At 38.4% G+C, this 27,271-nt stretch overlaps 5 protein-coding genes across 17 annotated transcripts; 2 read left to right on the top strand and 3 right to left on the bottom strand.

Annotated features, from left to right (window-relative positions):
* Positions 1–68: 68 nt before the first annotated feature.
* zgc:56095 (Ferritin, lower subunit-like) lies at positions 69–2,193 on the bottom strand. 3 transcript variants are annotated; one of them, XM_046068358.1, is made up of 6 exons: positions 2,057–2,193; positions 1,630–1,702; positions 1,344–1,447; positions 1,044–1,190; positions 828–953; positions 69–627 (listed from the first exon to the last, which is right to left on the bottom strand). In XM_046068358.1, exons 3-6 carry the CDS (start codon positions 1,443–1,445, stop codon positions 478–480), a joined length of 525 nt encoding a protein of 174 aa, XP_045924314.1. In that variant the 5' UTR covers positions 1,446–1,447; positions 1,630–1,702; positions 2,057–2,193; the 3' UTR covers positions 69–477. The 3 variants fall into 3 exon arrangements, with proteins under 3 accessions (XP_045924314.1, XP_045924313.1, XP_045924315.1); XM_046068357.1 differs by having other exon boundaries at positions 1,572–1,702; positions 2,057–2,192; XM_046068359.1 differs by lacking the exon at positions 1,630–1,702 and having other exon boundaries at positions 2,057–2,174.
* LOC123982661 (receptor-type tyrosine-protein phosphatase H-like) lies at positions 637–15,759 on the top strand. 5 transcript variants are annotated; one of them, XM_046068352.1, is made up of 21 exons: positions 637–651; positions 5,581–5,665; positions 6,492–6,749; positions 6,991–7,248; positions 7,490–7,747; positions 7,986–8,243; positions 8,481–8,738; positions 8,980–9,237; positions 10,378–10,638; positions 10,829–11,059; positions 11,690–11,950; positions 12,236–12,329; positions 12,427–12,477; positions 12,713–12,794; positions 12,956–13,046; positions 13,177–13,253; positions 13,575–13,709; positions 13,950–14,072; positions 14,366–14,526; positions 14,697–14,832; positions 15,208–15,759. In XM_046068352.1, the coding sequence occupies exons 2-21, from the start codon at positions 5,656–5,658 to the stop codon at positions 15,343–15,345; spliced, it is 3,399 nt and encodes a 1,132-aa protein (XP_045924308.1). In that variant the 5' UTR covers positions 637–651; positions 5,581–5,655; the 3' UTR covers positions 15,346–15,759. The 5 variants fall into 5 exon arrangements, with proteins under 5 accessions (XP_045924308.1, XP_045924309.1, XP_045924307.1 ...); XM_046068353.1 differs by lacking the exon at positions 637–651 and adding an exon at positions 4,208–4,579 and having other exon boundaries at positions 6,492–6,607; positions 7,107–7,248; XM_046068351.1 differs by lacking the exon at positions 637–651 and adding an exon at positions 4,208–4,579 and having other exon boundaries at positions 12,430–12,477.
* si:dkey-197c15.6 (putative nuclease HARBI1) lies at positions 15,074–17,913 on the bottom strand. The gene is made up of 2 exons (XM_046068356.1): positions 17,103–17,913; positions 15,074–16,254 (listed from the first exon to the last, which is right to left on the bottom strand). Exons 1-2 carry the CDS (start codon positions 17,785–17,787, stop codon positions 15,824–15,826), a joined length of 1,116 nt encoding a protein of 371 aa, XP_045924312.1. The 5' UTR covers positions 17,788–17,913; the 3' UTR covers positions 15,074–15,823.
* A 1,717-nt stretch (positions 17,914–19,630) lies between these two features.
* Positions 19,631–22,640, bottom strand: LOC123983342 (phosphatidylinositol glycan anchor biosynthesis, class P). 7 transcript variants are annotated; one of them, XM_046069568.1, is made up of 5 exons: positions 22,418–22,640; positions 21,828–21,912; positions 20,614–20,686; positions 20,363–20,481; positions 19,631–20,036 (listed from the first exon to the last, which is right to left on the bottom strand). In XM_046069568.1, exons 2-5 carry the CDS (start codon positions 21,907–21,909, stop codon positions 19,921–19,923), a joined length of 390 nt encoding a protein of 129 aa, XP_045925524.1. In that variant the 5' UTR covers positions 21,910–21,912; positions 22,418–22,640; the 3' UTR covers positions 19,631–19,920. The 7 variants fall into 7 exon arrangements, with proteins under 7 accessions (XP_045925524.1, XP_045925528.1, XP_045925525.1 ...); XM_046069572.1 differs by having other exon boundaries at positions 21,863–21,912; positions 22,418–22,637; XM_046069569.1 differs by lacking the exon at positions 22,418–22,640 and adding an exon at positions 22,209–22,261.
* Positions 22,476–26,733, top strand: rexo4 (REX4 homolog, 3'-5' exonuclease). Its single transcript, XM_046069566.1, has 8 exons — positions 22,476–23,002; positions 23,112–23,440; positions 23,526–23,672; positions 24,404–24,597; positions 24,687–24,775; positions 24,863–24,937; positions 25,050–25,124; positions 26,039–26,733. The coding sequence occupies exons 1-8, from the start codon at positions 22,784–22,786 to the stop codon at positions 26,195–26,197; spliced, it is 1,287 nt and encodes a 428-aa protein (XP_045925522.1). The 5' UTR covers positions 22,476–22,783; the 3' UTR covers positions 26,198–26,733.
* The last annotated feature ends 538 nt before the right edge of the window (positions 26,734–27,271 follow it).

Raw genomic sequence — 27,271 nt, 5'->3', positions numbered from 1 at the left:
GACAACTGGACATAGAGTTTAACTGTTGAAACTGGTTGGAGAAAAATAAAAATAAAAGACAAAACCAATTTTGTCTTAATCTGCCTTTATTCAATGTTTCAGTGATATTCTAAACTCTTCAAATAAAGTAGTTTGACTCAATGGTATGCATTAAACAATATTTATGAAGGTTAAAACCTCTGACATGCTGGAATGCATAACATGATACAAAGGAGTCGGTTTGAACAAGTGACCATTTTAATAGCTTAGAAAATGTTTGTTTTTAGCACCATATTAGTGAGAACATTTTTTTCCCCCCACTGTGGCTTTCAAGTAAAATAGAGGTATTTTCTGTTATTTTGCTTTAAACTTACAAGAGTGAAGTTTCTTGTAAACTGTGAAGGCATTGAATAATTTTCTTAACGGAGAAGATGAACGTATTCTGAGGGAACATTTGTCTTTTGAAATGTGGAGCTTGTGTCTGTACTGCTGTGACCTTTACAGAGTGTGTTTATCAAAGAGGTATTCTCCCATAGCACCGTGTGTCTCAGACGCGGTGATGCGGGTCAGACTGCCAATGTAATCGCCCAGCTTCTTGATGGTGTCGTGGCTGTCGGTAAGGAAATGCTGCTCGAGGAAGTCACACAGCTGCAAAAGAAGTAACATTAAGATGTAAGACACTGATTTCAAATGTAGTTGAATAAGTAACATATTAAGACAAAGTTAATATTTAATAGACTAAACACATGGCTGTAGGATCTGGGATTTTTTTCATGTTCACATCTCACAGCTAAACAACAGCCTTAGAACAAGTGGCAGATAAATCTATCCAACAATGCCAGACTTACGTGAGGGTCGTTGTGGGTGCCAGCTCTGCGGTGCACATCAAGGATACATGTGTTTACGGACTTCTGGCAGTCCAGGGAAAATGACATTGCATCCAGACCACCTCTCCAATCTTCTCTGCTTGGTTTCTACAACAGAAAGTTGATACTTGGATAAACATATGCACCAAGAAATATACCAATCTTAATAATGCCCCCAACCAAAAGAACTGGACTTACGGCAATGGTCTGAAGCAGAATTCGCCCTCCTCTCATGTTCTGATATTCCAGCAGCTTCTCAGCCTGTTCCCTCTCTTTCACCGAGAGCTCCAGGAAAAAGCTGGAGAACTTCGGCAAGGCAACATCATCCCTGTCAAAATACATCCCCTATAGAGACGAGAGAAACCCAGTAATTTAGGGGATAAGAAAGAAGATTCTTAGAAAACAGACCGCTATCTATTGTTTTATATGAATGCAAAAAAAATAAAAATATAAAAAATATACAGCTGTGGGTTAATGTTACCGTAACAGAAGTCATACCAGAGCAAGGTAGGTGTAGGATGTATTGAGCTTGAGGTTGACGAGTTTGTTGATGTCTCCCTCGGTCTCCGAATGGAAGTTTTGTTTTATTACAGACTGCATTTCTAAAAAGAAAGAAAAATAATATTAGAGCGAACCAACAGCAGTTTAAATAAAGCGATTACTTAACTTCAGAGAGATAGATATCCCGTTTTGTAACAGAAAACATCCCGGATGAAAAATACACACCTTTCCTTTCTCAGCCAGCTAACTTGGCTTTGTCTACTCGCCCTCCGAAGTCCCTTACCAAGAGTTCTGCACTTCTTTGTTGCAACCAATATTTAAGGGCTTCAGCAAAACACCAGTCACACTGTCGTCATCTGTAAATATGTAAACGGAGTTCAAGTAGGATGTACGTTAACGTTTCTAGCCAGGTGTTTAGACCCTTACGCTATCGTTAGCATAGGTTGTTAGCTTGATAACCTTAACGTTAGTTCAAAAGCAGACAACAAACGCTGACGTTAACGTCAGAAGCTCCGACGTTAGCTCGTTTGTTGAAAGCACAAGAAGTAGCCCTCTAGCCTACGTTGCAATGCGGAATGTTTGGATAAGTTGGCATTAACTAAACATTAGTTAACAGACATGTATGCCATGTTAGTTAGCCAGGCCTGACTGTGGATAAAGTTGAATTACTATACTACAGGTTAATGGCACCTTTGTTTTTCGTTACTCACTTGCTCTGTGAGGGTAAATCTACTCCACGCTGCCAGTATTGTAAGTTAGCTGGCTTTATCTTGTTGTTTGCACACACCTGCTAGCGTTAGCTCGCTTTGTGTTTTATTCTCTATGCATCTCTACTGCCCCCTCATGTGTTGGAGACGCATGACATACATCAGACAATGTGGGTGTTCAACCTAGATAAGAGGTTTTCAAAGTGTGAGACTGTGGTGAGCCTCACTACAAACAAAGCTTGGTGCCCCCTTAGTTGAACTGCTTAGTTTCACTCCACTTCCTGGATGCCTGTGGGATCAGGATTATGTTATTTGATCCTATAGACACTCAACAATTGAGCCAAGATTGCCTAATATTGATGTTTGACATAACTTAAGACTACACCAAACACATTAAAAAAGTCTCTGATAAAGTGGGCAAAACAGTTCCCCACAACTACTCTATCTCTGAACTCTCAACATCACACATGTAGGATATTATATGTGATCTCCTTTTGATTACTAATGAATATTGTTTCACTTCTTCTCACTGAGCCTCCCTGGGGAGAACCGCCTCTCACTTTGAAAACCCCTGACCTAGATTGTATGTTCAACCCAACCTAAACAGCCATAACAGCCATGAGCCATAATACTGTAACTAACACATTTCTTATAATAGGCTGCTTAGTCATCAAAACAGAAATGAAGCGTGATGATGGTAAGCAGACACTGTTTGGCAAGCAGATCTTCATACATGGGGACGTCTTTATTTCAAAAGCCTGTATATGTATGTGAGCAGCAGGCAGGGTTAAACTAAGTCCTGCAGTGGATGGGAAGCCAGTGGATGCCTGGAGTGGGGGGTGGTGTGGTGGCAGGAGTGGGTGGACTGGTGGCACAATTGCAGTGCACATGCTGCTATATGTTGAGAATCTTGAAGGGTGGACCAAACAGGAGGGAATTGAAACAGTTGTGACAGAAGGCATGGATGAGCTTTTTAGCATCAGTCCAGGAGAAAAGGACTAATTAAGGGACAAAAGATTTAGTTTTGCACTCATAGAAATGCCAAGCAGAATAAATACAGGCATTTATCTAGATGTATAAAGATATGACCTAGTACTTAAAATAATCACTGAATTGTATGATTTTTGTGTTGCATTAAGGTTTGAGGTCGTTCTCTGTTAGAATGGCCAGAGCCACAAAATTTATAGTGATAAGACTTTTTTTCTGTATACAAAGACTTCCTTCACCAAAGTAATTAGTGAAATCTATTTTGTAAAGTAGATTTTATAAGGCTTATTTTTTGGTACAGTGGAAACCTATAATGATCAAAAAAGTTTGGGACATAATAATTCTTATAAAAATGCTGTTTAAATAAGTCACTTATTGTAATCAAGTTGTCCACTCATAGTGATCAATTTGACCCGAACAGATGTGATCACTATAAGAGGTTTCCTCTGAAATGATGAATTCCACAAAAAATTATGAATTTTAAGGTTTGTATAGATTAAAACAAACAAAAAAAAAGTGATTTTCACTTATAAATATTGTAGAGTCTTGAAATGATCATGCAGACAGGGGCCACATATAAAATAAAGTAATTTTGCATGAATGTTGAATGAATATGCTTTTTAAAAGAAACACTGGTTATGCTCAATATCTTAGCTCACTATACAGTAGTTGTTCTGTTTAAGAATGAAATCTTGAAAAATAAGCATAAGAGGAAAACTATGATCATTTATGAAGAGAACTTCCTCATGTTTCCCCAATGGACAACATTTTCTTTGATTAACCAGTAGCTGTATTGCCTGCTGTGCCATAATATGACCCTATAAACACTATCGTAACTTCATGTTCTGTTCAAAGTGTGTTGGTGATTTTTTTCTGGCTGCAGTTCCTTATAGCTGTTAACCACAAGCAAAGCTATAAATATTACTGACTACCGAGACCGCACAAAGAAACTAAAAGCAAGTCTACTGCTCTGTGAAACCAGCCGATCTGAAGACAGTAGACAGTGATTTTAACTAAGACATTAACATTTTAAAATACTTAAAACACACACACACCTTAAAGGTACACACACAGTCATACACATTAAACTGGTAAGAATAATCATATGGCATACATAAAGCAATTACCACATATAATTATGTAAAACAGGCACACTTTGGCCGTTAATAAGGAAGTAACAGGCGGGGCAAAGGTCTCTGTGGTTGTACAAGGCCAAAAGGAGAAGCAGCTATTTACTTAGTCACTTGCCAATATGAAAGGGCTCCAGCGATTACAGAAGGAGGACATGGTTAAGAATTAAAAGTCAACACCACAGGAATAAAGTTAATACTGGACTACGTCAGCCGTGGCACGAGGACATTCACTGCCAACACACCAGTGGCAGTACTGAAAATAGAAACTTGAAGGGGAGCTTCAGACAACAAAGGAGTTCAACAAGCTCATTGTGTGGGTGTAGCTCAATGAACAATGATGAAGCTTTTATCTTGTAAAATCACCTCAGTCCACTTGCTGCTGTGTGTCTTCCTCAGCCTACTTTTGGTAAGTTTTTTTTAACCTTCCGTTTTGATCAGATAGTTACCCTCAACAAAAGAAAACTATAGAGCCGAAACCGCAGTGAATGTTCAAAGCATGGCCTGAAATATCAGTATGTAAAGAACACAAAAAGATCTGCATGATATAAGAATGATGGACTTTTTCAGATGGTGAAATATGATTTAATTCTTTCTCTGCATCAGTAGTCTATTCTCACTTCCTCAGAGAAAAAAAGCACAGATGAGGAAATAACTTACTGTAAAACAGAAGGGGATATATACCTTTAACATTTCCTATCTTGTTTATTGTATGTTTTAGACAAGGTGCTGTAGTTGGATAGTGTTTTGTCTTATAGTTTGTTTATTAGAAGATATAGAATTTTGAATGTTATGATGTGGTAAAAAAATTAAACCTCGGAAGATATCTGTACATATAAATATCTGTTTTTAATTAAAGTGATTTGCTTTTATTTAAAAACAAACGAATAATGGTTTGACGATTGTGTCTGAATTAGTCTTTTTGTCAGCTCTTTTAGTAGCATATTTTAAGAGTTGCACTTGAAGCTTTAGAGGTAGAAGTGCAAAATGCTAGAACAGTTTCCAGGCCATAATTTGCATTTGAAGATCTCTGATGTTTCCTTAAGGTTCCTGCACAACAAGATCATATATTTATCTCAAACTGTTTTGTCAGCCTGTTTGTAATGAAAGATTTTGTACCTGTAAGAAAAATTGTTGACTAAAAGTAGAATGGAACACCTCTATATAGGGAGTGTTGTTTTTTTTTTACCTCCTACTGCCGCTGACAGATAGATACAATATAATATAGATATAAATTAACAACAGAAATGGCATTGCTTTGTGATACACAGAGATTGCATTATAGTGTCAACTGTGTAGATTACATAGTCAGCACTTCTGAGCACTTCTGGCAATTTTGTAATGTATGAAATTAGATTTAAATAATATTTTTGATTCTCTCTGGGCCCCAATGATTCGTCATCTGTTTAGGGTGTCACTGACTCCAGCACAAACTCATCAACGGACGAAACACAGAAAACAACAGTGACAAAAGCCACAGAAGCAATGAAAACCAGTAAGTGTGAGCTGCTGTCCCTTATTTTTGGTTGGTGACAAGTCTGTATTTCCTTGTGTTATATTACGGCAGTCATGAATAATGTTTAATGTGGTGAACGTGTCACACTCAACACTCTCTAATGAAACTTTAATCTCCTGAAAATGTTAAACACGTGAAGAATTTCATCAGGGACATCCTATAATTTTTTTAAATCAAATTTTGTTATTGTTCCTTCTTCATGTCTTTTACATCCTGGCTCCTCCTAACCCAAAAGAGTTCAAATCAGCTAACCAAACTGAGACCAGTATAACTCTGCAGTGGAACAAAGTAAATGTCAGTTTGAACTATACATTTGAGTTCAATGGAAAGGAGATAAACGTCACTGCATCAGAGGGAAAACTAGTGACACACACAATCACTGAACTTACCAATGGGACTAAATACGATTTCAGTATTATAATTTAATATCTAATTTAATGCAACATATTGTTGTTTGTTTGGAAAACTACACAAAACAAAACATTTTATTAGGAATATCTTGTCATTTTAAAAACTCCAGTTTCTTCATCATATCGTTCATGTTCCAGCTCTTCCTAACGCAAAAGAGTTCAAATCAGTTAACCAAACTGAGACCAGCATAACTCTGGAGTGGAATAAAGTAAATGAAAATGAAGTGAAAGAAAACTTCAACTATGTACTTGAGTTTTTTGGAAAGGTGATAAACGTCGCTGCATCAGGGGGACAATTAGTGACACACACAATCTCGAAACTTACCATTGAGACTAAATACGATTTTAAATACAATTCTCTGATAATTCCTTCATTGTGTTTCTTTGCATTCCAGCTCCTCATAACTCAGAGGAGTTCAAATCAGTTGGACAAAATGAGACCAGTATAACTCTGCAGTGGAAGAAAGTGAATGGCATCCTCAACTATGTACTTGAGTTCAATGGAAAGGTGATAAACGTCACTGCATCGGAGAGACAAGAACACGTGACACATACAATCGTAGAACTCACAAGTGGGACTAAATACGATTTCAGTCTCTTCACTGTGTTTGAAAATGTAACAAGTGGTGGAGTAAACATCACTGCAGTCACTGGTAAGATGTTTTTCCTCGGACAAAGGCTCCAACAAGAGCCAGGATAAAGCTCTGTAATATTATCTAATTTAAAGTGTCTCAGTACCAGAGGGGTGTTGCTCACTTAATATTTTGGACTGTTGCAGATAAAATAATGGAATTTAATGCAACGTATTAATTGTTTGAAAATAAACTGCACAAAACATAACTTTTTAAATACAATTCTCTGACAATTCCTTCATTGTGTTTCTTTGCATTCCAGCTCCTCGTAACTCAGAGGAGTTCAAATCAGTTGGACAAAATGAGACCAGTATAACTCTGCAGTGGAAGAAAGTGAAAGAAGCCCTCAGTTATATCATTTTGTTCAATGGAAACGAGATAAACGTCACTGCATCAGAGGGACAAGAACATGTGACACATACAATCATGGAACTCACAAGTGGGACTAAATACGATTTCATTCTCTTCACTGTGTTTGAAAATGTAAGAAGTAGTGGAGTAAACATCACTGCAGGCACTGGTAAGATGTTTTTCCTCGGACAAAGGCTCCAACAAGAGCCAGGATAAAGCTCTGTAACATTATCTAATTTAAAGTGTCTCAGTACCAGAGGGGTGTTGCTCACTTAATATTTTGGACTGTTGCAGATAAAATAATGGAATTTAATGCAACGTATTAATTGTTTGAAAATAAACTGCACAAAACATAACTTTTTAAATACAATTCTCTGACAATTCCTTCATTGTGTTTCTTTGCATTCCAGCTCCTCATAACTCAGAAGAGTTCAAATCAGTTGGACAAAATGAGACCAGTATAACTCTGCAATGGAAGAAAGTGAATGGCATCCTCAGCTATATAATTTTTTTCAATGGAAGCAAGATAAACGTCACTGCATCAGATGGACAAGAACACGTGACACATACAATCGTAGAACTCACAAGTGGGACTAAATACGATTTCAGTCTCTTCACTGTGTTTGAAAATGTAAGAAGTAGTGGAGTAAACATCACTGCAGTCACTGGTAAGATGTTTTTCCTCGGACAAAGGCTCCAACAAGAGCCAGGATAAAGCTCTGTAACATTATCTAATTTAAAGTGTCTCAGTACCAGAGGGGTGTTGCTCACTTAATATTTTTGACTGTTGCAGTTAAAATAATGGAATTGAATGCAACTTTGCTATTCGTTTGAAAATAAACTGCACAAAACATAACTTTTTACAATTCTCTGACAATTCCTTCATTTTGTTTCTTTACATTCCAGCTCCTCGTAACTCAGAAGAGTTCAAATCAGTTGGACAAAATGAGACCAGTATAACTCTGCAATGGAAGAAAGTGAATGGCATCCTCAGCTATATAATTTTTTTCAATGGAAGCAAGATAAACGTCACTGCATCAGATGGACAAGAACACGTGACACATACAATCGTAGAACTCACAAGTGGGACTAAATACGATTTCAGTCTCTTCACTGTGTTTGAAAATGTAAGAAGTAGTGGAGTAAACATCACTGCAGTCACTGGTAAGATGTTTTTCCTCGGACAAAGGCTCCAACAAGAGCCAGGATAAAGCTCTGTAATATTATCTAATTTAAAGTGTCTCAGTACCAGAGGGGTGTTGCTCACTTAATATTTTGGACTGTTGCAGATAAAATAATCAAATATAATTAAACTTATAGTTTAAAAATAAACTGCACAAAACATAACTTTTTAAATACAATTCTCTGACAATTCCTTCATTGTGTTTCTTTACATTCCAGCTCCTCGTAACTCAGAAGAGTTCAAATCAGTTGGACAAAATGAGACCAGTATAAATCTGCAATGGAAGAAAGTGAATGGCACCCTCAGCTATATCATTTTGTTCAATGGAAGCGAAATAAACGTCATTGCATCAGAGAGACAAGAACACGTGACACATACAATCATAGAACTCACAAGTGGGACTAAATACGATTTCATTCTCTTCACTGTGTTTGAAAATGTAAGAAGTAGTGGAGTAAACATCACTGCAGTCACTGGTAAGATGTTTTTCCTCGGACAAAGGCTCCAACAAGAGCCAGGATAAAGCTCTGTAATATTATCTAATTTAAAGTGTCTCAGTACCAGAGGGGTGTTGCTCACTTAATATTTTGGACTGTTGCAGATAAAATAATGGAATTGAATGCAACGTATTAATTGTTTGAAAATAAACTGCACAAAACATAACTTTTTAAATACAATTCTCTGACAATTCCTTCATTGTGTTTCTTTACATTCCAGCTCCTCGTAACTCAGAGGAGTTCAAATCAGTTGGACAAAATGAGACCAGTATAAATCTGCAATGGAAGAAAGTGAATGGCACCCTCAGCTATATCATTTTGTTCAATGGAAGCGAAATAAACGTCACTGCATCAGATGGACAAGAACACGTGACACATACAATCATAGAACTCACAAGTGGGAATAAATACAATTTCAGTCTCTTCACTGTGTTTGAAAATGTCAGAAGTAGTGGAGTAAACATCACTGCAGTCACTGGTAAGATGTCTTTCCTTATCCGAATAATATGATTGGCTGGCTTGTCTGCTTGTCTACCTGCATGCACTCTGCCCGTGCACTCACTGCACATGAAAATGTGTTTTGGAGGAATGTCTTTGGAGGAAGGGCTCAAGGGAGGGGGTGGGATTTTTTTAATTAGATACTTTCAAAACCTGTCTCTTTCTAGTTTATTTAACGTTGATACAACAGCTTACATTTTATTTGCAAATGGTTGTTGCTCACCTAATATGTTCATGAAAAAATATAAGAATGAAAATAAATTTAAAAGAAATAACATCAAATCATGATAGTTATATGCTTTCATTTAAAAATAAATCAGTGACTTTCAGCTTCTGAAAATGTTAAGAATGTGACCGCGTTGACACAAAATGAGAGTAGTATAATTCTGATATGGGGCAAGGTTAACAGCATCTCAACTTACATCCTAGAATGTGATAACAATGCCAGTCTTGTTAAGGTCAAGTTAATTTTATTAGAGGCACCAGTTATGTGTCATCCATTTGCTTACTGCTGAGACAAAATGTAATTTCACTCCCATCACTGTGTTTGAGGGAGTCATGTGGCGTTTGATGGAGGTGACCTGTATACACTTAGAGCCAAGTATTTTGCTTGCGATATGCAACACAAATCATCATACACAAATTGTTATATTTAACTTTACCTACAACTACACGTTAACAAATAGTCCCACCAATCTCTAGTAAAATGAATGTAAAATGAAACTTTCAACAAACATAGGATTTTGAGGGACTAATGTTTCTTTACATTACATGAATTAACAGATGAATAGTAATTACTGCACAGCAAAGTCAAATTTAGATGCTTATAACTGGAGTTGAATTGAACACACAACAGCCAGTAGATAGTGACCTGGACTTGTTCTTGTTACTGCCTAGATATTTGAGATAAATCTACACAGGGGTCTAACTTCTAAAGGATTAACTAGGCTGTCACTAGCCTGTTGGTCACTGCAAATACTATTAAAAAGAGTACGGTCTAGACCTGCTCTATATGCAAAGTGCAATGAGATAATATCTGTTATGAATTGGCCGTACATAAATAAAATTTAATTGAATTAATTTTATGGTGAGTGATGGCTTTTCCCCCCCTTTTCATCAGTTCCCACAATGGTGGCTTTGGTCAATGTGACTGAACGCTCTGTTACCAGCATAACCCTGCAGTGGAATGTGGATGTGGGGAAAAACTGGAACTACATTCTTCAAATTAATGGGGAAACCTTTCAAGTTCACCAAGATGGATCCTTGAATGTTGTGTCACAGTCATCGCAATCTCTCCAGCCTGGAACAGAGTATGCATTCAGCGTGACCACGGTATTCTCTGGACTCAACAGCACTCCTTATAAAGGCTTCATAGTGACAGGTAAATATACATGCCTTCTCTCTGACAAACTCAAAATCTGTTGTGATATGAATAACACAGTATTGTTTTATGTGTAAATTAACAAAGAGCCTACAAGTCCTGTTTCTGGTAAACTTAAGTTAGTATTTTTTTTGATCGAATCATGTGCTTTATAGGCTTTTGTCTGCATTTATTTTCTCTTTCATTTCAGCCATAGACTGTACCAATGTGTCCTGGCATGTTACTAACTCATCGATCCAAGGAGTGATTGAAGGCTTGTTCTCGAATGCAACAGCCACTAATAAATCGGAAACTCATGTTAGTCCTGGAGGTCGCAATGTGTCATTTTCTGGTCTTTACCCCGGTGCAACCTATACAGTGTCTCTTGTGTATGAAAGAAATTCCACACGCTTTCAACAGTGTAGCCACAATCTGACAATCAGTAAGTACAGATCTGTCTTACTACATTAACATTAATATTAATATTTTTCTGTATTTCCAACACAAATAACATTAAGTACAAACATGATCTGCTTAATCTGTATTTTAAGAAAGATTTCCAAGTACTTTAACATTACATAATGTAATGTAATTTACTTTTAGTTTTGAGTTCTTGAAACCATGTAATAAATGTAATTATACACTGTGTACAGTTATTAGTGCTAATTGAAATGATATGGTTATATGGGCTGTAGCTAATGCTACTTTTTAAAATCAGTTAAAGTGTTATTGATTGTTTTAGTGGCATTTTTGTGTCTTAATCGATTATTGTTACAGTTTTTAATAATTTTCTGTGGATTAACTAATCATATGAATGAAAGATTTTTTAAACAAAATACATTGTGGCATTATTGTGTTATGTTGGACTACATATTTTTGATGGGAAAAAGTAAGTGCACTCCTTTTTTGCAGTGGAGTGCAGATTTTAAAAAGATAGGTCATCAAATATTTGTCTTTAGTATATAGAAATGCATGAATTTGTGTTGTGTATTTAGACAAATTATATAGTTACACTGTGTTGGTATGTTGATGTTTGTGATTGTAAAGGCATCTTTTCACTTGATTTTTTCAGTTCCTCCAGATTTAAGTGCTCACTGTGAGTACTGGGCAGCTGGCTACTCTGTCTTTATTGTCTGGAATAAGCCGGCTGGAGTGTGGACTTCAGTCGAGGTTAATGTGACTGGGAAAACTCATAAAGTGGAAAATGGGGAACAGCATATCAAAATATCTGGATTCCTACCTGCCAGAACATATGAGGTGTCTTTAGCTTCACTGTCTGGGACCGTCAGGAGTTATAAACCAATTGTTTTTTCATGTCCTACCGATCCAAGAGGTGAGTCAAAGGGACTAAATTACTCTACAAAACTACCATTTCAGTTTGTTCCGTGATGTAAAACAATATATTCTCACCCATTTTTGTGCTGTGCTGGCATCAGTTATATGACTTTCTTGTTGTTTGGTTTTGGGACTTTAAATTTCACTTTTTTTCTTACATTGCAAAATTTACCCTTCTGGGAAAATAAAGATAGTGTGACTGTGATGCCAATAGAGACTGCTCTGCTGTGTTGAGTTTCTCCGTTATGTTACAAACATTTAATGCAAATTTTCTTCCTTGTAGGAGTCATTGCAGGGTCAGTTTTTGCTGTGCTTCTTTTTTGTCTCCTGGTTGGTCTGATTGTCTTGATTATGCTTAAAAGACCAGATATCATCAGGTTTGTACTGCCTCGGTGACTATTCATTATCTGATTGTCACCCTGAAATGTACTCAATTAGACTCCAGCAGTGAACACATTTGCTTATTTTCCACAGCAGAAGAAAGTTGTTCATCGGTGGTTCCATACTATCTAATAAAAAGTGCATGTAAGTATACTTTTCATCATCTCTTCATATTGTTAACACCACTGTCAGTCCCTGAAAATGTGGTGAAAAAAAAAGAGAAAATTAAGTCTCTGTGTAATGAGGTTCACTTGGGATAGAATTTGCTGGTTAACCACAAAAATAAACTGGATCTAATATTAATGTCAATCTTTATTCTGTAATATTTATGTATGTCAACTTTCTTACAAAATGACATGACAAGTTGTTGTTTTTTCAGAGCTATTCCGGTGACGAAGTTTCCAGACCACTTCTACCAATTAAGTGCAGATGAGAACAGAGGTTTCAGTGAGGAATATGAGGTGCTTAAAAAAGAAAATTGTATTTTGTTCCCCCTCTTCCTTGTCTTCCTATTTTTGTATAGGACTGTTAAACTCTATGTGCATAGTTGTGATACTGTTGAAATTGTTTTCCGTTGACCTTTGTCTCAATCACACGGCTTCATCTGCCAACTTCCATGCAGAATCTCATTCCTGTTGGCACTGAGCAGACACGCAAGGAAGCTGTTCTACCTGAGAACAAAGCGAGGAATCGTTTCAACAATGTCCTGCCATGTAAGCCTTCCCTCTGACCATGCTATCACGAGTAATAAAGGCTGATGAAATGGTCCAGATCCACTCACTCATCCTAGTTGCGGCTGTTGTGGTGCATTGCAGTTAAACATCTTCTGTTTTATCTTCCTAGATGACTGGTGTCGGGTGAAGCTAACTACATCAAATTCCAACGGGACCTCCGACTACATTAATGCCAATTACATGCCAGTAGGTATTCCTTGATAACTAACAATCATTTAAGAAAACTCTTTCTGTAATTATTGTGCACCACCATATAGTGAGCTTGTAAAAACCTTGACTCAAACTGTCAAAAAAATCCTTTAGTAAGAAAGGGCAGATTTTATAAGCTTGAACCATTCATTAAATGAAGTAAATGGCTGCTGAAACACATGCACATGTACATTAATTTCAAATCTAGCTATTTATGCTGACTTCCTGCACAACATGGTGTCTAATATCATACTGAGCAATGTAGGACATAGAAAAGCTAGAGAAGTGTACACATTAATGTTGGCAATTGCTTCTCAGGGCTACAACAGCAACAGAGAGTACATTGCCACTCAGGGTCCTCTGCCCTCCACAGTCAATGATTTCTGGAGGATGATCTGGGAACAAAGAGTGAAACGCATCGTCATGGTTACCAACTGCACTGAGGGAGGAAGGGTGAGTTTTCAGGAAGATTTGAGAGTCCTTGATTGCCATATTTGACAGGAAGTGCAAACTTTTTTGAGCAATTTATTGCTTTGTTGTGAATCATTTGCTTTTATAGCTAATGGGTTGTCAAATGGTGACAGTTTACATGTCCTACAGTGCACACCAATAATTAAGTGTCAAAGTTTAGTGACACTTTTTGATCTACTGCTACAGCTACATTAAAACAGCTTTTGTGCTTTCCCTTTTTAGACTAAGTGTGAACAATACTGGCCTGCTGATAGCAGGCCTTGCCTTCACGGAGAGCTGTTGGTCACCATCACGTCTGTGCAGCAGGAGCCCAACTGGACATTGAGGGAATTTAGGATGAAACATGTATGAAACATCTCTAAAATGTTTATAGTGTGACTAAATAGGTTTGGTATTAATATATCTCTACATTTCTGTTTTGACTGTGCCTAACTCAAACTGTGTCAAAGCACAAATAGCAATTTATTGAAAAACATTACATCTTTCGCCGTAAATGTCATCAAAGAAGTTTGTCTGAATTTGTACACATTTGCTTTTAAAGAGGGTAATGCTTATAGGTATCATTTACCAACCACTTGACTAGTTCAAGCCATAGATCCAAGTTATTTGAATTCCTCGTATGTGAATCTTCTTCACAGAGGAACACCTCAGAGGAGCGCACGGTGAAACATTTTCACTTCACTGCCTGGCCTGACCATGGCGTCCCACAGGGCACAGAAGTCCTGATCCAGTTCAGGGGACTGGTGAGGCAACATATAGAGAAAGAAGGGACTGGAGCACCGACTGTAGTGCACTGCAGGTACAGAATGAGTTCTTGTGTGGAGAGTACTAAGCCATTTGTTGGGTGCTTTGAAACAAAAAATAACTTTCACTGTCTTAGTTTTTATATTTTTTTCTTGGTCACTACTGATGATGACCTTTATACCTTGACACTAACTGCTCACCTTTTGCTGCGTGTCTCTCTCTTAGTGCTGGAGTGGGGAGGACAGGCACTATCATCGCCCTAGATGTGCTGCTCCAGCAGCTAGGGAAAGAAAGAGCAGTGGACATCAACGGTTTTGTGCACAAGATGAGACTGTGTCGACCATACATGGTGCAGACAGAGGTAAAACTGATCGTAACTGATCGGAAAGGAAAGAATTATTCAATCATACTAAATATTAACATATGTGTGGAATTAGGGCCATTTTTTGTGCAGTTTCTATGCAAGTGTCACACCTTTCTAATACGTCATACTTTTTTTGTCTATGAATGGAAATCTTTCAGTCAAATTCACATTCTTTGTGACGCCAAATTATAATAAATCCAAACAAAAAAGCTTGACCTACATTATTAGGAAACTTTGAGGCTTTTAAACATCTACAGTTTAATGTGTTTAATCTTTTCTGTGGCAATACTGCATACAAGGAAGTACTAGCCAGAATACAATGTGTACAAAGTTCAGCTTTTGAAATGACCAGCATCTTTGGTTTCTTTTCAGTCCCAGTATGTTTTCCTGCACCAATGCATCATGGACAGTCTGCAGGCACACGACAAGCTTGAAGAGAACATATATGAGAACTCAGACATGATTTATGCTAATGCCACTGCACTCCGAGAGTTTCACTCAAATACCTAAACTAAACAAGATTGTGCACTTCATGACAAACTAATTCTTAAGTCTACATACTTTGTATATTGTTATAAAGTGTAAATATGAAAAACATTTGAGCCTTATATATTTAGTGTATATGCATAGTTTCCCTTTTATATGCAAAGTGGGTATTATTATCATCATCATCATCATCATCATGCGAGGGAACAATACTCCTGCTGACCAAAGAATGTTTTCAAATTGAATTTATTTATAAGAAATGTAGGTAGATAAGTATGTTTTTTTATTTGTACAAGAAATAAAGTATTTTTAGTAACAAAATCACCATAATGTGGTTTTAAAAATCTGCAAACGAGATGAAAATGCTGCCAAAGTGACATGATAACAGCAACTTGCCTCAAACTGTGTATAAGTCTTGCATTAAAAGCTGGGATTTGGTTCCAGTGTTTGTCTTTAACAGTATGTCGATGATCCTCCAGAGCTGGCAACACACCTGCTCTGCTCACATGTCCTCCTCTGTTATGCCTGTACTCGGTGGGTCCTGACTACTGGAGACAGCGGAGAAGTTTTTGAAGATGAGTTCCTGTCTGGCTTTTAGAGCCTCAGTGTTGATCTCTACTGCCACTGAATGCTGCTTGCCTGGAAGCAGGGGCTCAATTTTACCGGCTACAGGAGGAGGAGGGTCAGAGAACTTCTTAGCGATGTTGTGCAGGACACAGCACGCCTTGATAATGTTGGACTTTTTGTCCAAAGAGCCTTCTTGTGCAAAACCCAGTTGCATCAGGCACCTGAAACGCCTCTTCATGGAGCCGAGCGTCGTCCGCATGACGTTGTGGATCTTTGCGTGGGCCTCATTGAAGCGGACCTCACTGTCATTTGTAGGCTCTGACACAGGAGTCAAGACATGTTTGCTTAAGTGGTAGCCTTTCCCACCTTTAAGAAGGACACAAAATCATACAATTAATAAAGCAGCAGAGAAACAGGAGCATTAAAATGATAATCCTAAAGTAATGTAATAAAATGACTTTTAATAATGCAGATGAAACAGGTAATGTGGATTGTGGAGGGTACAAACCGGCCTTGCAGTCTGCCAGGAATTTATTACACAAAGTTGAGAAACTGATCTGTACACCTACTCCAAGGAAGGCAGTATGATTACACCACAAGTGTTTTATTTAGAAGATAATGAAGCAACAATTTTCAGAGCTAAATAGAAGCTAAAAGAGGAACATAATTTACACATTGAGTGTGGACCATGCTAGCACCAACAAAAACACACAAAGGAATGATGGTAAAATAAGATTGCATTGCATGGGTACTACTATGAAATAGTGACAAAGTACCAGTGCTGTATGATGTAATATAACAATCTTCAGAATGACTGAGTAGTAATGTTCACTCTTGACCTTAGAAAGTAGTTTGACAAACATAGTTCAACTTAAGGTCCACTTACTAGCAAATGGAGTTGTCATGGCATCCCAGCAAACCCTATCTGCTGAGGAAGCCTTGGAAAATGCTAGTAAGTGGTCCTTTGAGTTAAGTTTTTTTTGTCATATTATTATTATTTTAAACAAATACACAAATCCGTTAAGATACAAAGCACACTATCTGGGTGTTTAATGTGTAGCAAACATTTTAAATAAAAACATACATTGTCAAGGGTTAGGCATCACTTTGCACAGAGTGAAGACTAGGTAGCCTAACCATTCTTATCTATGCGTCTGACTACATGGGCTTTTCCCATTCTTTGACTTCTGTTTCTTATTTTAAAAATATCTTACCAATAACCCAAAATGGTCCGTGCAAGTCCTCCTCCATTTCTCTTCCTTTGAACGACGAGTCCCACATTTCTTGCTCAAACGTGCTGCCCACACAGCATTTTTCAACGCTCAGTATGTTGCCGTCAGAGTCTGAGATGATCTGGCTCACGACCGACGTGTAACCCAAGGTGTTTACAAAAGACCTGAACGTGTCCTTCTCGTAGGGAGAGGCTCTGATCTTGAAGTGAGCTGGAGCCAGGACGCCCAGGACATTGGGGATCCCACATAATTTCTCTATCTTGAAGGCGACGTTGGCTCTGGCTTGCTGGATCAGCGGGAATGAGATGAACTGATCGGACATCCCCGCGATGACCCCAGAGACTGTGCCGATGACCGAGTAGCACTCCGTCTGGCTGAGTCCAACTTTCTGCAGGACGGGAGCGGAGGAGACTCCGTGCGCGTAATAGTTCAGCGCCACCATGAGCATCGAGTCCACGGACAGCCCGGGTTTCTTCAAAGCGACGTTCTTCATGCGGATGCGGGCGGCGTCTGTGATGAACGAGATGCAGGGTCTGGTGAGGTGGAACATCTGGAACAAAGCTTCGTCCTCGAACTCGTCGAAGCAGCTCGGAGGCCCGCAGTCCACTTCGCCATGCCCGAGGAGCTCTTCCTGGACCGCGAGCCACACCGGCAGAGCGAAGGCCATTTGTTTACTGCCGCAGTGCGTTTAACTGAACATGCCCGACGAATACTACTGGATGAATTACAAATGATAAACAGCAGCAAGTATCATGGAGGCACAGTCTTCTTCGCTGAGGTTTAGACAATCCGCAAAGCTGTTCGTTATCGCCACCTAGTGGACAGGAATAAAAACTACAAACGAATGCAGCTATGTCATCATAACGTCCAACTCTGCCACATCTTCAAAGCAGTACACCAGAATTTTGTCTCTGTCTTCTTTCTCTTAGATATTGTGACAACTTTCCAGGCCTTTACCCTTCATTAGCTTTCGAATAGACAGGCTTGGAAAAAGTGTATATTTCCCGTATGCATGATGTTGTCGAAATAATGAAGAGGGAACATTGGACTTCAGAGGAGGTTTAAAAAAGAGGAGGACATCAGATAGATTTTTTTTATTTTTATACAATAAATCTTGTCTAGTGCTGCCTTAACATGGTAAATCTGAGTCAGGATTTTCTGCTCCAGAACCTCCAAATCCTTTCCAGGTGAAATAGGCTACTATCTAATTGTTTATTTCAACTTGTATGAATATTACATGTATAAACAAAAACAAATTGATTACAAATGAGCAAATCTAGGCCAACCTCAAGCAGGGAAAGAGAGACAGAGACAGACCATACTGGTAAATCTGAATGAATACTTTGGTGCTTGTTGCTTCTGTAAAATGAGCTAATGATTGAATTGTGGAGAATGATGGGTACTCCCTGATCCCTTCAGCAATAAAAAACACTCAAACCTACAACAACATAGGCAACGTGGCCAACTACTAAACTGCGTCACACTGTTGGAGTTGTAGGTACTTTTTTATCCTACATCCATTTGAGTTCACAAAAACAAGTATCACACAATTTCTCATTGTGGAATTGATCATTTTGAGTGGCCAAATATTTTCCTAAGGTTTTCCTGCTGGCTTGATCAATATGTCTATATTGTTTTGTTCATAGTATGTATATTAGTGTTGTCTACTCTGTAGTTTGTGTCTGATTTTATTTTATTATTATTATATTATTTTATTATTGTATGAGTAAGCACATCGTGAGCAATGTACAATCCTCAGTCAAAATCCTCGTATGTGTACACATACCTGGCAATAAAACTGATTCTGATTCTGATAACTCCACATAAGAATATCAAGACAAAGTAAAGATAATTGCATTGAATACAAATACATACATTAAAAGATAAAATATACATTTACGATAAATGAAAATACATTGAACAACCTTAAACCTTCAATTCAAAAACAGATCTCCTCACTACTCAAGTGAGGCTTGGTGAGGCCTCATCATCTGGGCATGTCGTTCCCCATGCCTCCTCAGGTCTACTACATTCATTTAGGTTATGTTAAACATCTTATCTTCTCTTTAAAAGTTACATGATTTTACTAAATAGTTCAAGCTCATAACAGTTGGCTCCCTGTCTGAGAACTCAGACATCAGACTTCTCCCATGATTTGAAGGTTGGCCAGAAACTGGAATTGTGTTGTTCAGACAACTGGTCAAGCTAGTGCACACAAGTCCTAGTGTTTCCTAGATTTGTGATTTATACAGCCTTTTCTTTTTGCCAAACTGCTGTACTCTGCCTAACTCTCTCTCTCTTCAGTCTCTCAACAATTAGCCTACTTGCTGGCAGTAAAGTTGCAGATTAACTGAAATTCACTTCTGGGAAGCTAAGGAAAACAGTATTCCCACTGTACTTTATTTCAGATGTTAAATGGTTCCTCATCATTTAATTATTAATCTTAACTGGTGTTATTGTTTAACGTTATTTTTTTCAGACATACATGTAACATAGGTTATTCTCCACAGTACCATTTGCAACAATAGGTTTATTTGTTTGTATTGTGATATTATGTTACATCACATTCAGCATATTACTGATATTACCACACACACAGCACGTCATATATACAGTAAATAAGTAAAGCGTCAGAAAAAGTCAAATCATTCAGTACATCTTTGCCCCATGTTGCATAGTTCCTGGATAAATAAATAAAGCACAATCCTTCTTTTATAAACAAAGGGTAAACAGTGCACCACAATAAATCCCAAGCAGCTACACTTCTACTCTGCCTCCAGCTAAAAACTGCTTCTGTTTGTTATAGCTTGGGCGACATATAGAACATTTTGTTGACTTCACTAATGGAAACATCTTTCAGTCTGGGTATTCCCTCTTCGCTGCAAGCCTCTGTCCTCTGGCCTTGCGCATACACATCTGTGACAAAAAGGAGACATTCAAGGGGGTGAGGGTCAGGAAGTTTGGAAAGCCACGAAAAAATCCTCTTAACATTTGTCTGGAGACATGATGTCAGATCAACTGCATCATGTATATTTTGTTGTATGTATGTAATAGTTAGTAGTATGTATTTCTTCTTCTAACTTTTAGCTAATTACTGTATTGTGAGGGCCGATGTGACTGTAGTATTAATATCAGTAGCCGTTGTAGAACAAACGTTACTAGAATATAAATATAATGTTGCCACACAGGTGCATTGTCTCCTAACCAGCAGGTCACAGGTAGCCTCTAGCAAACGTCCTCACCTGTGATGTTATCCACGGAGTTGAGGGGAGCCGTGTTGTTCATGTTCACTCCGAACAGCAACACCACAAAGATCATTAATGCAACCAGCAGATAGATCGGCATCGCAAGGGCCCAATATCTACACAGGACAAGGTGTCATAAAACTGCTAATGAGGTTTGTGCACTTCCTGAGGCACACAATTTCATTTAACAGTCCAGAGAGGAAGCTCTTCCTTAGCTAACTACTATCTAATCATAACTTTATACTTACTTTTGAGGCCAGTAAGTGAGCCCTATTGAATGAAGCCATTCCTCTGGTATAAATGCCCACATGCAATACAGAACTGTGGAGAGAAGAAAGGAAAGTTGTATTGTAGACAAGTTGCTAGGGTTTTTTGTTTGAATACCTATCCACACTGTTTGACACTGGAGAAACTGGGCTTCCTCTGTACGCACTCACACGCACACAGCCAGTGTCAATCACCATAATTACTGTCGACAGTGAGTGTGTTGAATGACTACATTTGACTTACTAGTTTTTGAAAATGTAAAGTACATCTGTGGTGAATAAATTAAATTAATATACACCTCATTTTATTTTTAAAAATGGAAGATTGCCGATGTCCCACAGCATGTCACAGAAATTTATAGAAAGTGTTTTTATATTTATTGCCGTTTTAATTGATCACAAGCAAATAATCATGCAGAAATTAATAACATTTCAAACACAAACAACAATGGCTGATTGACATTTTGTATCTGTGTCATTGTACACCTAAAATTTTTTTCATTACACAATTAAACTGCAAGACTACTATAAATACTGACTGCAATGTGTCTACTAAGTTGGATAAAATATTATGGGTTTGGTAAGTACAGATGTCTTTTCAGGTTAATATTTTTGTTTGGATATTCACAGTAAAGTGTTGCTAAACTACTGTTCTGGGTTTTTCTAAGATAGCTGGGTATCAATTTTTAATGAAAACAAGATGTTTTCCTCTTTGACTCGGATGGTTCTATTTCTACCATGTTTTATTGTTTCTAATATTTAAGACTACATCTTTTGCCTGGGTTAAGTTATGACCTGGGAGGTCAGGCCTCTGACACATAGTCTCTTGGTCATTAAAGGGCAATACTTGACATGATGTGGAATATCCTCTGTTTCAATACTTAATGTGCAATATTCTCTGCTGCAATACTCTGGTTTACTCTGTCCCAACACAACAATTTTTTAAGGTTTTTAATCCATTCCACCTCAACTCTATCAGTAGACATTATTATTACAACTATTTATTCATTACACTTCTGTAATATACAGTCAAATCCTGTTCATTGTTCCACACTCCCATTTATATTTTGTATAACCAACTTTCTATCAATAATTCTTTTACTTCATTACTTTACATAATTCATTACTTTAATGCCTTGATGTACATAGTGAGCAGCTGTAACACAAGTATTTATATTAGACATGACAACACTTACAGAAGCCGAACTGTGAGCCAAGGAAAAGAACAAACCCATAAATGGCCCTCTCAGGCAGTGGAGAGGGAGAGTTTACCGCCATGATCTGAAACCACAACAAAAACAGAGAAAGGTACCATGAGGAAGGGTTACAATTTAAGAAAAGCAGAGTTAGCTCGAGTTACACACCTAGAAATAAGTACGTTTGGTTCATCTAAGCCTACTGAGAAGATTTTGCCTCTCAAAACGCTACCAGATATGTTCTTGTCACCTAGACTGAGCTTTGCTTTTTTTTTTTTTTTACCAAAATATCCTTTAAATATGAGACGCGACGTATTTATCACAATGTAAATAACGACTTAGTTATAAAAAAAACAACAACGTTATATTCAAAATTTCTACCAAAACTCAGGCTGCTTATTTAGTTCCTGTCAAACATCGCTGACCAATCAACCTTGCCTATATTTCGTCCCATATGGTATTCAGTCCGATGTGAAATATTTGCCAGACAAATATTTCCGCATTTGGAATAAGAAGCAAAATAAACAGCAGAATATCGTTTTTAAAGTATTAATACATTATATAAATTAAAGTGGATATGAGTTGTGTACCTTAGTCTTTGGTTGTTTAGCTCGGTAGAAAACAAGACGCGCTTATGTTACGGTTTCATGTCTTTGCCGGACGCATTTGGCTGCTACACATCTCGGAAAGATGCATTTCAGCATGGTTTTGAGCACCTGGAGTTTACCACTGAGCAATTTTCTCGGCAGTTAAGGAGAATATCCGAACCGTTTCTCTGCGTAGGTGCGGCTACGCGGTAAACGTACTCTGGAGAAACGTTTAGTGGGAAGATGGTATCCACTCTTCAGTTTAACATCACCTGGTAATCAAGTGACGGGGCCCTGACGGCCCAACGTGGCTGAGGACGGTTCACAGACTTTATTAAAACACCAAACATTTCACCTTAAGTGGCCATAATGTCTAAAGTGAACGCAAAGAAAACAGACTCTTCTGCTAAAACACCCACATCTACAGAGAAGAACAAAACCGCGAAATGGAAAAGGAAAAACTGGATGAAAGAAAAGTTTAAGAGAAAAAAGCCTCCACCCAAGGACCAAGGAAAGGCTAAAGTTCAGCAAACATTACCTCCAAAAGATGTCCAACAGTTCTCTGCCAACTGGAAAACATTACAAGAGGTTTGTCAAGAGCTTGTTAACACTTTTGCATGTCATACTTGTGTTTTAGATTTTGTAACATTCAGTACTTTCGTGAAGATTGTTCACAACTTTGCTAAACTGTGCACAGATGTTAAAGGCCAGTCAACCGGAGAAGAAGCATCCTGTGATACCAAAACCTCAAAATGGTGAGCTGCGGAAAAAGGAGGCTAAAGAAAATTCAAATATTTCCAAGAACACCGTCACTCCTGGGAGGACAACACCTGAGAAAAAAGTGAAGCACAAAACCGTTCCTGACAGTGTTGTCACCAAGGACTCTAAGGTGAAATTAAATGTTCCAGCTTTCTCAGAGACGAGACCGGCTGCTGCTCCAAAAAGGAAAATGGACAATGGAAAGCCAAACAGAGAGCAAACTGCCAAGAAAAAGAAGTCTGTGCTTGAACAGATGAAACCTACAGAGTAAGTATACAGCACTAACTTCTGCCAATATTTTTGTCAAGAAGAACTGTGGCTGCTAACTTCATCTTGTCCTGTGCTACTGTAGAGAGGACCTTTGGTTTGATGATGTAGACCCTGACGACATTGAGGCGACAATGGGAGCAGAGGCAGCGGAGATCATGAGGAAGAAGCAGGGCATTCAGAAGAGCAAGGACACCGAGAGCGCCCTGGTCAAGGAGAAAGCCTTTGAGGGGTGAGTGACGACAAAGTCTGTGTACTTTGTAGCCCCACAGATGTGATTCAAATGAGTTCAAGTCATACTGGTAAAAGTGGAATGACAGGTTGCTATAATAAATTTGAAATATTCACTAGCTATCATCTAAAATTATCTTAATTGATTTCCACCATGGACATGCATCTTTCTGATGTTAACAGTTCAGTCATTAACTGATAAATCAGATATTACCTGAAGGCATCATTGGCAGCTGTGGTGGTGTTATAATTATACTGTGAGCGGAGGATGTGAATGCTCCCTGCTTGAGCTTTTAAAGGACCGTACTGCTGTTTTACATGTTTTAGATTTCAAGGAATAGTTTGACTTTTTGGATCATTGGCTAATTTGCTTTCTTTCAAAGAGTTACATGAGGAGATTAATACCACTCTCATAGCTGTATGAGAAGCCGATCAGTGTGCGTTTCCATTTATTTTGTAACGGCATGAAAATCAACTTGTAGTGACATAAAACTTTGCATTTATGAGCAAGGACTATTTTTAAAAATGCCTTCTTGGAGGTGTGTTTAAGTGTTGGCTTTCCTGCACCTACAGCTGCCTTGAAGATAGATAGATAGATAGATAGATAGGTTGTGTCGTTCGTGAATTCAAATCAGAAAACAAAACCTCCCAGCTTTAGCTCCTCAGGCAGGCTCACATAGTAGTGACAACTGTCCTCTCTTACCATTCTGTTTGCCATCCGCCAACCGTTAGCCTCACCAGAGCCGTGGCCATCGATTGCGAGATGGTGGGAGTCGGTCCTGATGGAGAGGACAGCATCTTGGCCCGCGTGTCCCTCGTGAACCAGTTTGGGAAATGCATCTATGATAAATATGTGAAGCCCACAGAGAAGGTGACTGACTATAGGACAGCCGTCAGCGGCATCAGACCAGAGGACATCAAAGACGGTGAGTCATGAAAGTAGTTGCAATGAACAATTAACTGACACGAGGAACCGAAATACCGTTATTTATCATCCACGTTTTCCCCACTGCAGGAGAGGATGTACACACTGTGCAGAGGGAGGTTGCTGAGATCCTGCAAGGCAGAATAGTGGTTGGTCATGCCATACACAATGACTTAAAGGTAAGCTGGGCGTAATATCTTGAGAGGGAACTAAAATCATTGTTAAATATACTGAATGTGAGCACCAATCTTAAATTCCTGTTTCAGATTTTACTGTTGGACCATCCAAAAAAGAAAATCCGGGACACTCAGAAGTACAAACCTTTTAAGAAGACTGTAAAGGTACTTAAAGTTGACAAACCATGCTCCCATGTCAATCCTCCCCAGACCCATTTCTCAGAATCAGTGCTGTATATTATGTATATCTATATTATTTTAATTTTATTTTTTTTAGAGTGGTCGACCCTCGCTGAAACTCCTCTGTAGAGAAATACTCAACGTTAAGGTCCAACATGGTGAACATTCATCTGTAAGTCATCAACACATCAAATGCACCTCTCACGTATTGTTTTCAAAAGGTGACCAGCGGGTAGGGCTGAACAATTTGGGGGAAAAATCTGCTATTTTTCTGCCAGATATTGCAGTCACAATTCAATTTGGATTATTTATTTTTTTTAAAGTTCAATATTTACTGCTAGTCTATTTTTGACGGAAGCCACGTCAAGCAGCACAGAGCAGATGAACCAAGCATGAAGTCAGATAGAGAACATAGAGAATCCGGTCGATTTTTCAAAATCAAACACACAGTGTAGACTCCTGATTGTATATCAACAAAACAGACCAAAAAAGAAACAATTAAACTACGTAGCCTACTTAATCACAACAGAAGCACAAAAAGGCAGAACGCTCTTATTCTGAAATGCTCCATGTGGGATATGTAGCCTGCACAGAGCAGAACGGAATGGGCTCACAGAGAGCTGTTATCCATAGTTGAAGCACACAAAATGACAGCACGTCAACATTGTAGGGCAGGCTAAACACTGCTGAAACACTTCAGTGTGAGTTACGCCTGACAAAACCGTGGCACAGCCGCTGCCTGTGTCGGTTCGCCTGATGCCATGATCCTACGTTTTCCTCCAGTTTCGTTTGTTGTAAAATGTACACGCCCTGTGCCTGCTCTGATTGTCGAGTAGGACTGTATGGTGCTTCTGATTGGTTAGCAAGTCTGTCACACAAGGATGACAGTGGAATCTGTAACTGCACGACTGCTTAAAATGGCAGATGCGCTGTATAATTAACCTACATTTGAATCGCCCTCTTCACGATTAGCTAATCGTGTTCTTTCAAATCGCAATTTTGATTTGAAAACAATTAACCGTTCCGCCCTACCAGCAGCAATACCCAGCATCTTGGACTGACACTCCACCTCTCTCTCTCTACCAGGTCCAAGACGCGCAGGCCACCATGAGGCTCTACACACTGGTGAAAAAACAGTGGGAAGCAGAGATTAAAGCCAGTCAGAAGAACAAAGACTCAGTCAAGAAGAGGGAGAGAAGGCCCAAGTTTCCCAAGAACAAGGGCAAGAATCTCATGGGATTATGAATTCAAAACTTCCAGTCGTCCCTGAATCAGAGCAGACTGGACTGAAATGATCAAAGGTTTGGATTTGTTTTTCAAAGACAAAAAAAACACTCAGGCAGAGTTAAGAAAGTAACAGATGTTGGACACTGGGACAGTCATGAGCTTATGTAAAATCTATCACAATAACATCTCAGGCTGTGACTCACTGGGGGATTAAAACATCTGAGAGAGATTTGGCGCCTTTTATTTCCACTTATCCTTTCAGCAATTTCCTCCATGAATATTTCCAGACATCAATTCCCAATATGTAGTTACCAGCAGTTGGAGGCAGGTGGCTTCCAGTTTCCTGTACGGAGTATTCTCGATAACTCAAAATAATATGTCCACTTAAGGAGTTGTCAGTTTGTTGTTTTTGCATTATGGTTCCAGTGTTATATAAGTAGTTTGTTTAGATCTGTGGTATCTTGTGACTCAGTTTGAAATCATTTTATTCCTGGTTGCCTTAAAAGATGTACGTTTTAAAAAAAAAAAGTATGAATAAACATGAGAGGAATTCATTCTGTGAAGCTACATTGTAATTATTGTCTGTGAAACTCCTCACAGAATAAGGGTTTTACTCTTATGTTTTTTGATGCTCTCTGATGACCTAATGACCCACAAGATGTTTGGAAGCAGAGTGACAGTAATGTTTAGTAGCTTGTTGCTGGTTTACTTCAACGTCGATTATTTTATAACCTGTTTTCACACATCACTTCCAGGCGTTCTGAGATGACCTCAGACTTGAGTTCCGTGAAACTGATCTTTCCAATTTAGATCAGGTTTCTCATAGCTACGTAGTATTCTATAGATGTGTCTTGTGCTTCATTTCCAGTGGTGGAGCGAGGGATTTAGGCTTCTCGTGTGCCCACAGTATGTCAGTGGGATTTGCTGTCCATGTTAGAATGTGCCCTTCTCATAGTAGAAATGAAACCTTGTTCAGAGTCTAGTTACTAAATTAAGTTTAACTTAGTTTAACTAACTTATGGGGCAATTATTTTACGCAATCTCATCCATTTCTGAATTTTTATTTAGGTTTTTTGTTTCAGTCATGCTGAT

Source organism: Micropterus dolomieu, linkage group LG14 (assembly GCF_021292245.1).
Source record: "Micropterus dolomieu isolate WLL.071019.BEF.003 ecotype Adirondacks linkage group LG14, ASM2129224v1, whole genome shotgun sequence".
NCBI lineage: Eukaryota > Metazoa > Chordata > Actinopteri > Centrarchiformes > Centrarchidae > Micropterus > Micropterus dolomieu.
This window is presented reverse-complemented; position numbering and strand designations above follow the sequence as displayed.